Below are 16,779 nucleotides of genomic sequence, written 5' to 3'. Positions count from 1 at the left end.
TATTTCCAAATATTTGTGATAGTTATTATGTGAAAATTGCTACACTCATGTGAAGAGAGAGAGAAAGAGAACATACATAGATTAGGTAGGTATGAAGCATGGTAAACAGTGAAAACAATTGTGTATTTAAACAGGCATATGAGCCTGTTCATAGAAATCTGGGTCTGCTTCATCTTCAAAATCAGAATCATGGTCTTCTTCTTTATCTAACTATAATATACAATAATATATTAATATAAATAAAATAGTCTGTTAGTAGAAAATACACGATGTATGTATATCTTTAACCTATAGCCACCTGTATTGACTTTATCAATGACAATAAATAAATATTTCTAGTTGTTTCATAAATCTATTACTTGTAAAAACCATTATTTCAGAAAGTTTGTTATAATCCCATATCTTGATTAACTTTTAAAAATTGGATTAGCTAAAATTATCACTTTCAGCAATCAAATGCTGCCAACATATCAAATGGAGAGATCATATGTCTTACCTCTTCAAATTCTTTATGGGTAAAAAGTTTTGGCATAATTTTATTTCTGACAGGTATAAGTAAGATGAGAAAGAATGGAAAGGCAATAGCTGCTGCTGTAGACTTCACTATCCATAATATCACTAAACTAAATATCTGGATGATAGTAAATAAATTCATCTTAAATGTTTGTACCTGAAAAAAATATATATATTTATTCTAACCATACTTTTCAGAAATAGACATCTTAAGTATTAACAAACCCAGAATACATATCATAAGTTTCTTAAAGGCATTACACAGAATCACCTGACTTCTTTCTCTCAGAACAGTTGTCATCAACTTTTATCATTAGTGTAAATTTTACAAATATATTGTAGTAGTATGTTTTGATTGTTAATGAGTTAAGTGTTAGCCAACATACAGGCTGATACTTGATACATTTTATGTTATCATATAGAAATACAAAGTTAACTTACCCGTCTGACATAACCAACAGAGGGATGATATTTTACTGGCATTAATAATAATTTAATACGTTTAAACATTTGTACACTTCCTAGTGATACAATACCCAGATATAAAAATACACCAAATAATACCATTGTAGGTATATTCTTTAATACCACACCAAGTGTCAGTGATACACCTGCAACATATAAACATTTCAAATGAAGTTTTGTCAAATGAACATTGTTTATCTCAATAGACCTGTTTCATTATACCTCCTTCTCAAATCACACTAAATGAAAACTTATATTTTACATCATTAAAATCGGAATTGATATAGCCAGACGTCTCATAGGACATTCCTCCACATGACATCACCATCTTTTCATTAGATGTAGTAATTTGCCTGATGAACCTCATATTTGATGCGTTCAAAATGAGGTGCAAATAAGCTCTATTGCTATAGCTACTTCTGCTTTAAATTTAAATGTTAATTCACATAATTTCATAATTATGTTAAATGACAGCTTAACAGTTTTTATATAAATATATCTGAAGCTATATCTTGCAGAATGTTTCATGTTTGATCACAGACAGAAAATATTGAAAATATATAGCAACTGTCATGATAGAGGCTAGATTCGAACTGAATATGAGGCCAATAACTACTGAACATCAACTACTCTAGCCATGACACAGGCCAAAAACAAAATGAACCTAAAACGGCAATAAGAATAATGATGAAGATAGCTTGCCAGGCAAGGTAATATAGGCCCATTGGTAGCTTTGATTTTGAACATAAATATTTCGCAGTACAGTAACAATCACCCAGTGGCGGAGCCAGGTTCACGTCCTAGGGGGGGCAAAATATCTGAGATTGCTCAAATTTCTAATATAGTTGTGAGATTTTTGCCCAAAAAACTTGCTTTCGGGGCTGCGAGGGGGGGCGGCTGCCCCCTCTGCCCCCCCTTTGGCTCTGCCACTGCAATCACCAGTATGAAATATTCAACCTTCAGTCATACACTTCTTTTGAACTCTTTAGGGCGATACTGAATAATATTGAGTATAAGTTATTGCCCTTGTTCTTGAAAACGTATTCAATCTTTAGCTCATGAAAACTCTAGAAGACAAATATTCAATCTTCAGCGAGGTAATGAATAATAAAACCAAGTTTTGTAAAAATTCGGCAAGAATCATGCCTTCTAGAGTTTTAATGAGCTACAAATTGAACGATTTTTCAAGAACAAGGGCAATAACTCATACTAAATATTTTTCGATTTTTCTGATTTTCAATAGACTTTATCCTTGGGTGTTAACAAACGCTCAAGCCAAATTTCGTTAAAATCCGTCAAGAATTGTACATTCGAGAAAGTTTACAAGCTAAAAATTGAACGCATTTTCAAGAATAAGGGCAATAACTCATACTCAATATTTTTAGATTCTTCTGATTTTCAATAGGGTTCATCCTTGGGTGATAACCAACACTCAAGCCATATTTCGTTAAAATCCGTCAAGAATTGTCCCTTCTAGAGAGTTTACAAGCTAAAAATTGAATGTGTTTTCAAGAACAAGGACAATAACTCATACTAAATATTTTTCGATTTTTCTGATTTTCAATAGGGTTCATTCTTGAGTGATAACCAACACTCATGACAAGTTTCGTCAAAATCCGTCAAGAATTGTGCCTTCCAGAGTGTTTACAAGCTAAAAATTGAACACGTTTTCAAGAACAAGAGCAATAACTAATACTAAATATTTTTCAATTTTTCTGATTTTTTGATAGGGTTTATCCTTGGGTGATTACCAACACTCACAACAAGTTTCGTCAAAATCCATCAAGAATTCTGCCTTCTAGAGTGTTTACGAGCTAAAATTGAACATGTTTTCAAGAACAAGGGCAATAACTCATAGTAAATATTTTTCAATTTGTCCGATTTTCAATAGGGTTCATCCTTGGGTGATTACAAACAACCATACCAAGCTTCATCAAAATCAGTCAAAAATTGTGCCTTGTAGAGTGTTTACGAGCAATTGTGGACGGATGGAATGAGGTGATGTCAATATACGCCCCCCGTTTCATTTGGGCGTATAAAAATAACCTACCTATCATTAGGCTCACCATGACATTAGTTAATCGTTGTTCTTTAACTTCAACTAATTTAGGTTTTTCACCAGGAGCGTGGGTACGACTCATGACACTTAATGATGACACATGGGCTATAGTTCGTACTGTTGCTGCACACATCCATGGTAATCCCAAACAACCACACACAAATGTTAAAAATCCCATTAAAAACTGATCCAAATGAAATCCTGATCCCTTCTTCAGTTTTCGATCTTTTTTATTTAAAATAACTCTGTAAAAGATAATAAGATTTACAAAGTTAAGGCTCAAAACTAATGACCAAATAACAAATCAGTTGCCTGATAAGGATTATAATCAGTGATATCTTGATAATCAATTAACTAATTAGGTACTCTTTTCTGTAGACAAAATTGCATATATGTGTTCTAATTACTGGATCTATTCTAAATCAACATAAATGAGAAGCTCTTACTCTGTCAGTTGAATTTCCATAAATAACAAAATAAATATAAGGAATGCAGGAATTATAGCAGCAGGAATTATCCAGACTTTTTGCATCACCTTTGGACTCATTGGATTGATTAACCAGCCTCTTTTATGTGGAAGAGTAGGTACAAATGGACTACCTATTTTTAATTTCTACAAAACAAAATAAATGAAAAAATGTAATAGTGCATAAAAATTTTCTATTTCATGCATAGAACAATGTTTAAATCATTTTCACCAAACTATGCCAGTTAAAAATAAATCTAAATTTCTGTAAGAAGGGAAGTATTTTAACATATTGAGGGAAGTAAAATTGCTGTTCAACTAGTAATTTGATGTCCAGAGGAAAGGGAAGCGTGTAAAGGGAAGTGTATAAAAAGAAGTGTATAAAGGGAATGTTTAAAGAGAAGTGTATAAAGGGAAGTGTATAAAGGGAAATGTTTAAAGAGAAGTGTATAAAGGGAAGTGTATAAAGGGAAATGTTTAAAGAGAAGTGTATAAAGGGAAGTGTATAAAGGGAAATGTTTAAAGAGAAGTGTATAAAGGGAAGTGGATAAAGAGAAATGTATAAAGGGAAGTGTCCCCTAAGAAAACATTATTGTTTATGGGTTAAGTAAGGAAAAGTAACAAGTCTTACCTGAGTATAAACATCATCTCTAACCAGATAATCCAATACAGCCATAGATAAAATAGCTAATAATATACCAAAATCACCTAAAGCTCTTCGAACCTAATTAAAACAAAATATATGAAATGATATGAGAAGGAGATTAGGTAGTTAAGACTTCAAAGTAATCAATTTGTAGTATGGACAGAAATTCTGAGAACAGAAACATCATTTGTTTAATTCAATTTTGTGTTCATAATAATATAGTTTACTTACACTTCGTCCCAAAAATTTGCTGTTTCTACAAATCTTGAGAAACCAGGCAACCAGAAAGGTACCAATACACAAAATAGTAGACATAAGGGCTGTATTGGGTTTATTTTTTACTTTCTCTGTATCACCATGTATAGCATCACTACCATTCACATTATAATACATGTCAAAAGGGTCTGATATATTATAGCCTGTACTATTAAACAGAACTACAGGATCTGATATATTATAACTGCTATCATTATAAAAAACTACTGGAGGTGGATACTGAAGCAGTAATGGATGCTGTAGAAATGTCTGGAATGTAAAGTAAATGATGAGTTTATTAATGTAGGCAAGGACTATTTACCAGCCATAGATAACGTCCACTTGACTGACTAATGGTCTCCTTTTATGTCTTACTACTTGTTAGCTTGGAGATGTATTGTGATTTGATTGAACTAGCCAATTTTCTGAAACTGAAAAGTAGCACAAATTCAAATGAGCTATGTGTGAACCTTCTCAATTTACTGAAAAAAGTTTGAAAAGTTCTCAGCTAAAGACCAATTCTCCCTATCAGTAATCTATGCACATCACCAGACTGCCTAGCAACCCTGAGAACCCTAGATACCCTGAGAGGTATAATTGACTAACCTTATTTAATTTTTTAAGAACTTCATATATGAAAATTAAAGAGATCAGAATAGCAAAAATCTCTTCTGTAAACCTGGTTACATATCGAATGAGAAAACTGCCTTCTGCTGCAACTGTTAAGACAGAAATAACAAATACCCAGAATCCTATCCACAATCGAAATGACAGAAACTCTATCCCATTAGACTCACAGAACTGAAATAAATAGAAGCATTAAGGCATTTAAAACAACTTATAGTTTGAGTTACTATTACCAGTACTAGATGTTTCAACGTTTATGACTTTAACAATGTATTTCTCCTCTCTTGATTAACAGGGTCTCTCTGAATATACTTAGAATAGTGTGATAACTTCGTACAATAGAGAATATAATCTAATTATAAAATAGATCTCAAACATCCAAATCAATCCAAAATATCAAACACTGAACTAAACTATTGTTTAGAATTCATTGACAAAATGGTATTCTTACCTTATATAGAGACTGTTCAAATACTAAAACAGGACCAGTAGCACCAACTATTAACAATGGTTGTCCAGAGAATAGACCCATCACTATACCACATAAACTAGTACTCAATACAGTTTCACTTACACCCATTAACCCTTTGGTCTTCTCACCTATATTAAAAACAATAGAATTAACCCAATATCTAATTATTATAAAAATTCCTTATATTTATTCTTATAATGTCTTTGGGTAGATAATAACTCTGACACATGTTAAAAAGCAACTATGGATAATCAGAAGATATAAATCAGAAATGTAATTCAAAAACAAAATCAAAACTGTATGTACTTACTTAACAAACCACCAAAAGCTATACATGGTGACAAACAGGCAAAGAAAATAAAAATAAATGAAGCAAGACAGGTTCCATTGAGGGCATCTTTAAAATCACTGATATAATGTGGATAACGTCTTTTAATATCGTTAATTAAACCACCAAATAAACACCCTGTTCTCTGTAGAGGGTCCAATGGAACCTTGTCCTTCTTTTCTTTTTCTAATAATTCTGGAAAACAAAAACAGTTAAAATATTAATTTTCAAGAGAGAAGTTACTATTCCATATCATCTGTAATCATTCAGTTGTGAATGATCTTTATCCAATATATGATTCTTGTTCTTCTATTACAGAAGGTTTGGTCACCACAGAAGAATTCTTACATTAATTGTTTTTATGTCTGACTATCATTACTGTTTTTATAAAAACCATTTAAGTTGCCATCTTCATATAGTCAGCATTCTTTTATTTCCAATTAATCACACAATTCTATTTTTCTAAATTCATTTGTTGGATTCAAATAATACCTTGATGTTCTTCTTGCTTTTGCTTTTTCCGTCGTCGTAAATTTGCACGTTTCCTTGCCATATCCATAATTGGCAGTAAAGTTTTCTGATCCCAATCACCAGGGGGCAGCACTATGGTATCGTCAAGGAAACCATTTATTGCTTGTAATAAAGCTTCACGAGATTCTGCACGATATGCTACGTCATGAAAAAACTGAAAATAAGCAACAAGCATACTTCAAATTGACAACAATTAACACATTTACTGTTTTAGAAGAGCAGATAATTCAAAAATTACATCGCAGACAGAAAATTTGCAAAAGATTTCACCAACACTCTTATCTCATTAGAAATGTTTAATGATTATTAATAGATGATCAAATAAACTTACCTGATTTGTCATCAAGGTGGATAAAGAACGACCCACTTCGTGATAATCCATACCACCTTTTTCAGGTCCTAGTAAAATAAATACAAAACGAACAGGAAGAGGTACTTCAGTGACATTTTCTAACTGTCTTCCTTCTGAAAGACGTACAAATGCCATCACAGGTTTACTGAGGAAATCTACAGTACCAACTAAGACAGTACTAGCTTCTGAACCTACTGGAATCCTTTTCATGATCTCCTGAACATTCTTCTTTGGATCTTGTGGTGTTAATCCAATATGGATGTTTGATGAATCCGTCTGCAATTCAAAACATAGAAAATTGGTTGATGGTAAACAGGTGCAAATAATTTTCAACAACAACTAAATGAAGATACATGAATATGAACAACATTTATAGAATACTTCATCATGGAATTTTTTTGTAAAAACTGGCTTATTTCTACTTACTGTAAAAACTGGTTTCTGTGTACTAACTGTACAATAAAAACTGGTTAATTTGTACCAACTGCCCAGTAAACACTAGTTTATTGTACCAACTGGCCAGTAAAATCTTGTTTATTTGTACCAACTGGCCAGTAAAAACTGGTTTATTTTTACTAACTGCCTAGTAAAAACTAGTTTATTGTACCAACTGGCCAGTAAAATCTTGTTTATTTGTACCAACTGGCCAGTAAAAACTGGTTTATTTTTACTAACTGCCTAGTAAAAACTAGTTTATTGTACCAACTGGCCAGTAAAGTCTTGTTTATTTGTACCAACTGGCCAGTAAAACTGGTTTATTTTTACTAACTGCCTGGTAAAAACTAGTTTATTGTACCAACTGGCCAGTAAAAACCAGTTTGTGTGTAAAAATGTCCAGTAAAAAAAAACAGATTTTTACTGACCAGTAATTATAAACAAACCAGTTTTTCCTGGACATTTTTACACACAAACTGGTTTTTATCTATCAATTATAACTGGTTAGAATCATTTTAATAGAAACAACTAGGTTATGTTCACTAATTAGTCAGTATAATTATATTGAATGCCAAATTACCGTATTATTATCCATATCAACTTTCACCATTTCCAAGTTAACCTTTTCATTTTTGAAGAATTTTTTCTCATCTTCTTTGGATCTGTGTAGACCCCCTGATGATGAACCTAGACCACCATTAAAGCTACTAGTTGAAATTGAACGAAGCAATCCAAGTTTCTCATTCTGATGTCTGAAAATAAAGAGTCCATAGTTTATCATTAAGAGTGTCAAGTTCAGGAAGATACTGTTGATACTTCAAACACTGTTCAGGTTTCATGGACTTGTTTGATTGATCAGCACTGAAAATATACCAGTAACTCATTCTAACAAATTTTGAAGTAATCAAAATCCTTGAAATTATTTCATCAGAATTTGCGCTAATTTCAAATCATAAAAAATACTGTTTAGGAACAGGAGCAAATATTTGTGTGTTGACAAGTCCAAAAAACTAAAATGCTTTTGAAAAAAAAACATAAAACAATGTTGAAAATCCAACAAAAAATTTCAGTTTGTGATGGTCAGTGCCAGGAAATTGATCCAGAAGGGGTGCATAATGATATGTTACAACACACATTGAAAAAATTCTTAACTTTCCAAATTTGAAACCAAACGAGCCAAAATATAACATCAGTAGAATGTATTTTGCAATCAGAATGCAAAAAAAAGCAATAAGAATTTTTTATTAAATGTGTTTTAATAACATTGGATGTAATGGAGAAATGGAATGTTAACATTGTCAGTAATAACATCTTTAAAGCCAATATTCTAGTTACAAAATTGTGAGAAAATTCAGTGTATCAGTTAAGTACAAGAATCTGATAAATTTGATGAAGCAAAACTAAAAAAAAAATGAAATCTGACATCAAAAGTTAAAAAAAAAGAAAACATGGAAACAGTCAAAAAAAACAGAGGAAAAATAACAAGCAATTAAAATAAAATAAATAAGATCCATGCTTTCTGTAAAGAGGTTTTTAAAATTTTATGTGTATCAGGGGACACAGATTGCATCAATTTGCACCATTCCAATTTTCAATCAGACTTGTATGGTTCTTACAATGCCACTAAAAATAAGTGGTTGATGACATCACATCTGGTAGAGGTCTTACGTAAATAGCATATTTTGCAATTTTTGTCCCCTATACAATAAGTTTTTTAAAAATCCTTTGAAGGGAATGTTTGATTTGTACAGATAATTATTTTAAATTATACCATTAACAAATCTATCTATAGAAGTCAAACTTTTCCTTTCACAATTAACTATAATGTCTCTAATACCCTCATTGAATGTGATAGATCTATTAATGGGATAAAACTCATATTATTCAAGTGGATTTAATTCCTTTAACTTATCACATTTTGCAAATTTTGATTTAACTATTTTTAATGCTCAAGCTCTATTATAAATACAGCCAATATATATCCCACACCATATCACCATGTCCTGAAATTTCATCAAGTTCCCCGCTTAGCAAGTGCAATGTTAATTGCACATTGTTAAGTTAGCTCTAAGTACCACCTTAATATAAATTTAGTGATTTATAAATATGAAGAGCTTATTACAAAATACTTCTGAATAGCATCACAACTCCAAGGCAATACCAAACCTTATTCAAACAGACTTATTTATAGCAGGCTTTCCAAAATTAAAAAAAAGATAGCTTGTCAGACAAGGTTATATATGCACACTGGCAGCATTGATTTTAGAGGCAATACTGAACAATATTACCAATTTTTGTCATTATCCATCAAGAATTGTGCCTTCTAAAGTGTTTACATGCTAAAAATTGAACGCATTTCCAAGAACAAGGGCAATAACTCATATATTGAATTTATTTTAATTTTCAACTGAGTTCATCCTTGGATGATGACAAACACTGGCACCAAGTTTCTTCAAATTCTGTCAAGAATTGCATCTTCCAGAGTGTTTACCAACATTTCAAGAACAAGGGCAAAAACTCATACTAAATATTTTTCGATTTTCAATAGAGGTCATCCCTGGGTGATTACAAACACTCATACCAAATTTCGTCAAAATCCGTTAAGAGTGTTTACGTGCAATTGTGGATAGAAAGACGGACATGGGTGACAAAAATATACCCCCACCCCCCATTTCATATATAAAGGGTGGAAAAGAAATTACTATTGATTGAGATATACTAATACTGATTGAAACCTATTGTATATATCAACAAGACTTGGTAATGCCTCAATTGGAAAAAAAAAAATATAACCCATAATCATGCATGTGAAATAAAACAAACAAAATAATGTGAAGAAAAAAAAAATTAAAGAATGATGATATGAATGATCACAGAATGATGAAAACAAGTGGATTAATGAATAATGATTTCAAAAGTTAACAAAATACTTAATGATATTTTTCAATTAAATTATGATATTATTTTGTCCTAATTAAATTTTGAAAATAAAAATTTGGTACATGCTTTGTCTGAAAGAAGATTCCAAAAAGTATATCCACTAACGTGCCATTATTTTTATTACAGAATACAGTTAAAAAATATTCTTTATCACCCATCCATCAGTGAAATCATTTTTAACTCTGGATGATTTGGAAAAAGTTCAACTTGCTAAAATTGGTCACAATCAGGTGTTGCAATCATATTTTCACATTCCTTCAACTACTCAATCATAATCCAGAGATATATTCTGAAAATTCAACCTACTTAAAGACTTCAAACCACTTAAAAACCATTGCATGCTTGTAAGGGTTCCAGGTGGTTTAAAAACTAATTCTACAAATTTATCCTTCCCTTGTCTCAAATTGTAAATATCTACTAAAGGACAATAATAAAAACCACACACACAACTAAACTCTCATTTAACAAAGTTATTGTTTATATTTTAATATTGTTCTGAGCCACTTTATATGGGACAACTAGATCATAATTTCTTTTCTAAAAATTCAACATATATCATGACATCACTAGTAATATTTGGATCTTAATATCTAAAATTCTAAAAAATCAAATTGTTAATAAGCCTTATTAAAGCTGAACCAATGAACCAGATTTCAAGTTTACTTGAGGGGCCATATATATTCTTGATATTCAATAAATCTCAAAAATTTTCACGTCACGCAATTCTGGATAGATAATTCAGATATGGTTTGGTATTTCTAATTCTATGATGTTTATTGAAACCTATAGAAAATTTTGGTCAATCAACACAAACAAGTAGTTCAATATCATGCTTTACCTTGTCCTGTGTACTCTCGTGGCTACAATACAACTGAAAAAGTCAACATATTTTGACAACATGCTTGTGAGATGATAGCGAAAATGGATCAACCCTATTACATGTGGATCACAGTTACTACCATGGCACTAGTTGGTCACTAATGAAAGTACTTTTATTATTCCCCTATAAGGTTTGAAGATCTAATTACTATTTTGAAATTTATTTGGAGACAAATTTTCTACCACACATCAAACAAATCTATATACCACACCATTCAAGATTACCAGACTAGAATCTATTGCATTTTGGACACAAAATTGGTCTACTTCTACTTATACAATTTCACAGCAAAAACTTTGTGTGTGTGTGGTTATATCATTATTTCTCATTCTTATTTCAATCAATCAATCACAAAAGGTTGGTAAGTGATAATAAGAATTCAGGGCTAGATAAAAACTGTAAAATTGTTTTTTTAAAGCAGTGCTAGTTAAAATTGTTAGTGATATAATTACAATAAAAATAATCAATAACCACAGAAGGTAGATAAGGTAATATAGGTTAATTAAAAGTCAATCCAGCAATCGAAGATATCCTAAGAATCATGTAGCTAAGATCTTCCAGAACATCCTTGTAGTAAATTAGACTATGAATGTTCAAATTTATTGATCTACAACATAAAAATGTCAGGCAAAATCTCTTTTTTTTCTTAACATTTCTGAATGGGATCATTTTTTAAAACTTGTTCTTTATTTTGGAGAGTCCACAAGGGTAGCTACACCTTGAGACTTTAACCAATGATTTTTTATTATTTGTATTCTTTTTTTTTTTTTTTAACAAATTCAACTTACATTTACGTTATAAAGAACCTTGAGAACACTCTTGAGATTCACAAGTAACACTAAAGTTTATTTCTGTAAAAACTTGATAGAAAAAAGGTTCTGAATTTTTGACACTCTGCTACATGACATCTTTGGACAAATCTAGAATTGTTGAATGAACCATGTATGAAAAGATGATTCAATATATATCAAACCTTCGATTAACACCATCCAGACCTACAAGGTTATTGTATGATTTATTTCGTCGTAGGAACATTGGCCTATCTCCCACATGTCTGAAATTAACCAGGGAGCCACAATATTAATATGAGAGAAATTTGTTATTCAGGAGAAGGGCAGGTTGGATATTTTAAGGAAATTTATGCTACATTCTGGAGTATATGAGTTCATTATATGATTTAAGGAATGTTATATTATTCTTTTGATAGCTATTTCTAAGTATGATAAAAGAATTATGTATAGGCTATTCTATGAATTAAGTAATACGAGGGTATGATGTAAGGTTATGTGTAACATAAATTTTGATTGCTACATATAAGTATGATAAAAGAATTAAGTATATGCTATTCCAAAGTATGAATTAAGTAATACGAGGGTATGATGTAAGGTTATGTGTAACATAAATTTTGATTGCTACATATAAGTATGATAAAAGAATTAAGTATATGCTATTCCAAAGTATGAATTAAGTAATACGAGGGTATGATGTAAGGTTATGTGTAATATAAATTTTGATAGCTATTTATAAGTATGATAAAAGAATTAAGTATATTCTAATGTATTAATTAAGTTGATTCAATAAATTTTGATACTTATATTTAAGAATGATAAAAGAATCAAATATAGGATATTATGAGTTATGACTAAATGATAAACAAATCTAGGTTTGATTTTAGTAATTTGTAATTTAAGAAAATCATGTTCATAGAAAGATGAGAATTTCTCTTAAACTAAGGCAATGATTTGGGTTATTTAAGGTAACTTAAAATTTATTAATTCATTACCTAGTTAAGATCGTGATTTAGGTTTATTGTATTATTGAATTTCTTAATGGAATCTTATGATGGACAAGCCAAGATATACAAAGTATGCTTGGATACAGTTATTTACTTACATGTAACTAATAAAGATAATATTTTGTTTATGTTTTTATGTATGATGAGTAAGTTATGAATATTTTCATGATTAATATGATAACTTTTTGAATATCAATAGAAGAACTGTGTGAGATTCTAGAATGTTATTCTCTTATTTATTATCATATAATAATTTAAAGCCTCCAGATTAGTTTTTTAAATCCATCATTTTTTTTTATATGCTGAATAATGGTCACTTAAAGTTTAGATCTATATTTGGTTAATAACCTAAAATCTCCTAAAAAAAAAATCTAAAACATCATCTTTTTTTAAAGCTGATAAAGCTTGCAAATGAAGTATTCTTTACTAATATAGATTAAGTGAAAACTTATTTAAGCTGTAAAATGTTAGCACTGAATGACATGATTTCAAACACTGAATCATGCAAACATGAAGCAAGAGCTAGGAACTAAAGTCCAGTAACAAGAAAATGTAGCAACAATTGCAATGAAATTTACAATGGATATGAAAAGAATTTGATGGTTTTAGAGAAAAAGTCAATAGTAAAATAATCAAGAAATCAGAAAAAGTTTTAAGAAATAATTATTATATAAAATTCAAATCACATACAGTGCGAAAAATATTTGTAATATTTAAAATAAAGTTTCATTTTCTAAACTCTAACTTCAGCCAAAAAAAAAAAAACATTTAAACCAATTTGAGAATATCTTATTTTTCGCTTTGTATTTTTAATTACATTATTGAATTATTGAAAAAATACAATCAGACATGATAAGATTTAATTGATTAACAATAATATTTGATTAAAACACTTCAAGTGAAGGAAGACATAAATTCATACCTAGTTATTTTAGTTTAATACAGTAAATAAGTTACAAATAGAATGAAGTAATCAAAAGAAATAATACATACTTATGTTTAAGAAGTAAAGTCCGCAAGATTTTCCCTTTCACATCTTCATCTATGAGATCACGAATAAGCAAATTTTCAACTACATTGTGAACAATATTGGGAAAGTCTTCAGACTCTAAATCCAATAATACAGTGCCTGAAACATACAATAATAGTGAAAACAAATTCTACTATCTTTGCAGTCTTTACGCTAATTCATTTAAAAATAAAACATTTTTTTTTTACAGACAATAGTGCAAATTCCAATAAGATTCTACCACAACAATGAAGGTTTTAAACTTCTATCTGTTTTTTTTCAGAACTAATTAATCCCATAAAAATATATCAGGGCCCTAGACCAAATTTGCCAGTCTTTTTTAGACAGTAACGTCAAACTTGAAGACAGAACTATATTTTTTCTTGAAATTCTCAAATTAAAAGATATATCTAAATTTTTCTAAATCTGTCCGGTGAATACACCACTCCAGTTAAAAATTTTATAGTAGCAACGGGGAACCTCTTTCAGAAGGATAAAATATTAGTTGAAAATGATAAGGCAGTTTCTTACCTGTTTCCAATCCTTTTCTTAATTCTATTAAGCTATGAAATGAAAGAGATGCTACGTGAGGTTTGCCCCAACGATCAGCACCCTCTTCAACATCTTCTTCAAACTTAATCCAACGAGCCTTCTCTCTCCATTCCCACTCATGTTCATCTTTAACAAACAACTCATCTAACTCAACAAATACCTAGGGAAAACAAAGTTTTACTTTCTAAAATATTTATAAGCACAATAAGCAAACTTTCTCCGAAAAAACAAAATTGGGAATTCGATTTTAAAATTATCATCGATTATCGGCAATATACCGTTAGGCATTTCTTATTGATAATCGATAAAAAACGTATTATTGATAAATAATCGTCCGTTTATTTTGAGGTACGTGACTGCCGCAAACTGGTTTCCGGGAGCACTATAACAGAATATGCAGAGGTTATGTCAGTAATACATACATCATGAGGGCTATGGTCAAATTTTTGCTTTGGCTTCTTCTTTTCTTTGTGAGCTTTTCCAATATGGACAATTGAATGTAATTGACTTTTGTTTCTTCTTGCTATTTTATGTCTTCTGATACCACGAACATCTTCCCATCTGTGACCTGTAAAATTAAGTCAAATACATATATTATAGTCAGATATTACAGTTTGACTTTAGAAACCAATACCTGTAGCATCAGAGTTAATTTAATCATGTTCAAACCCATGGCATCTTATCACCTTGCAGCTGAATCCAAATAAGTACCAAGAGAGCTATTTCACTGCCACTGTTTAAAAGTCGACCTCTGTTCAATCTTCAATACTTACTGGCCATATCATCCAGATCAGATTTTTGTAACAGTTGAGCTTCTTCTGTTTCTGTTGGAGATCTTCTTAATCCACTATCTAATTTCACCTCACTACCTTTCTGGCGTCGCAAGATCAAATCCCTTTCCTTAAAGTGTTGATGATGATGTTTTCTTTTGCTGGAACTGCTCCTACTGAGGTTACCACTACTAGCTTTGTTAGATTCTTTACTGAATGCCTTGCTGAAATAAAATATCTTAATTTTACATTAAACACACCATGATCACTGTTAAATTTTAAGTCTGCTCTGTTCCAAAGTTACAATAAAAGTTCTTCATCCTATGGTTTTAGAATTAATGTTATCAGCTAGATTTGCCCATTAACAAAATATATGATGTGTATGAAAAATATTTTTTGATTCAGCTTTTCTCTGAAAATTAGATAGTATTGGAAAATGAGGTAAACTATTTAAGGTTGGACGAACCTTGTACTTGGTTGATCAACAGAAGGTACTGAACCATTCTCTCGTAATTTCCAGACCTCACCATTGTCATCAGAATCATCACGATTCAGATTAGAACTGCTAGGGTCAGATCCTGAAATGAAGTTCAACAGTTGAGAAACCATCTTCTGATGTCAGAAACAAAGTACAAACAATGATGGTGATTTATAATTCAAAAGACTTTAAAAAGTATTTTTATGAGAGTATTAGATTCATTTTTAAGCCCTTCAGAATTTGTAGCTCCTGTTACTCTACATAATATTGACCAGCTTATTAGTCACTATCATAGATAACAATTGATTTGAATGGTAATATATGTGAAGTTTTTGAGGAATTACAGGAACCATGGACAGAAAGGAAAAATGTAAATAGAAGTTATCAGCTAGATAAAACTTTTAAATCCTTTTAAATTTCTCAACTTGTCCATGTACAGGAAACAGACTGATTTATAAAAAAGAATCATTTTGCAGTCTATTTGTAAAAACATGAGATCAGACTTAACTTAGGCCTATAGGGAGTAATTATAAGACACGTGTTTGATTCCTACCTATCTGACTGAATGTAGTAATTATAAATAACATTTCTTACCTATTTGAAAATGCACACGACTGGATGCAGATGTTGAACTTATCTTCCTATCTTTAGCACTTTCAGGAGCATCAGGAATATCAAGTAAAGCAGCTCTTTCTGACAGCTGTGGTTCACTTTCAATATCTGGTATGAACATAGCAATTTCCTGCAAAGCACTGTCTTCAGGAATATATAAAGATGTTTGAGGAGGCAGAGATGGTATGGTATCTGTAGAGGGCTCTGTTACCAGGATTTCTGGTAACTCTTCTTCCATTGGTATGATTGGTTCATTTCCTCCAATATAGAATCCAACATCAACTCGACTTGATTTCCTAGATGGATCTTTCTCAAGCGCTGCTGATTCCATTATGACAGGTGGATTATTCTCTTCATTTTCAGATTCCTAATAAAATAATAAAACCTTACAGACATATGGAAAAACAGAGTTATAAGCCTACTACATGACTAACATATTTTTATATAAATAATTTCATTTAAACCTTCCTTAAGTATTTGAATGGGTTGAAATTTTTACTTTATCATAAAATATTTAGTCTATTGAACATTGTTTCTTGTCTTACACATGATTGTTGTGTATACAATAATACAAATGACAAAATATCAACCAAC

General features: G+C 30.7%; 1 protein-coding gene across 1 annotated transcript; it reads right to left on the bottom strand.

Moving 5' to 3' along the window:
• Positions 1–445: 445 nt before the first annotated feature.
• Positions 446–14,900, bottom strand: LOTGIDRAFT_137764 (hypothetical protein; the record flags this gene model as incomplete). The annotated part of the gene is made up of 15 exons (XM_009047892.1): positions 446–670; positions 955–1,124; positions 3,029–3,282; positions 3,484–3,650; positions 4,135–4,227; positions 4,381–4,573; positions 4,949–5,205; positions 5,483–5,631; positions 5,814–6,026; positions 6,324–6,516; positions 6,694–6,990; positions 7,730–7,901; positions 13,758–13,893; positions 14,305–14,485; positions 14,748–14,900. Coding segments are annotated over 15 exons (2,853 nt in total), but the record flags the coding sequence as incomplete, so codon positions are not given.
• Positions 14,901–16,779: the final 1,879 nt, after the last annotated feature.

The sequence above is a fragment of the Lottia gigantea genome, assembly GCF_000327385.1.
Source record: "Lottia gigantea unplaced genomic scaffold LOTGIsca_118, whole genome shotgun sequence".
Lineage (NCBI taxonomy): Eukaryota > Metazoa > Mollusca > Gastropoda > Lottiidae > Lottia > Lottia gigantea.
Note: the sequence above shows the minus strand (reverse complement) of the source record. Positions and strands in the feature narration are given on the sequence as shown.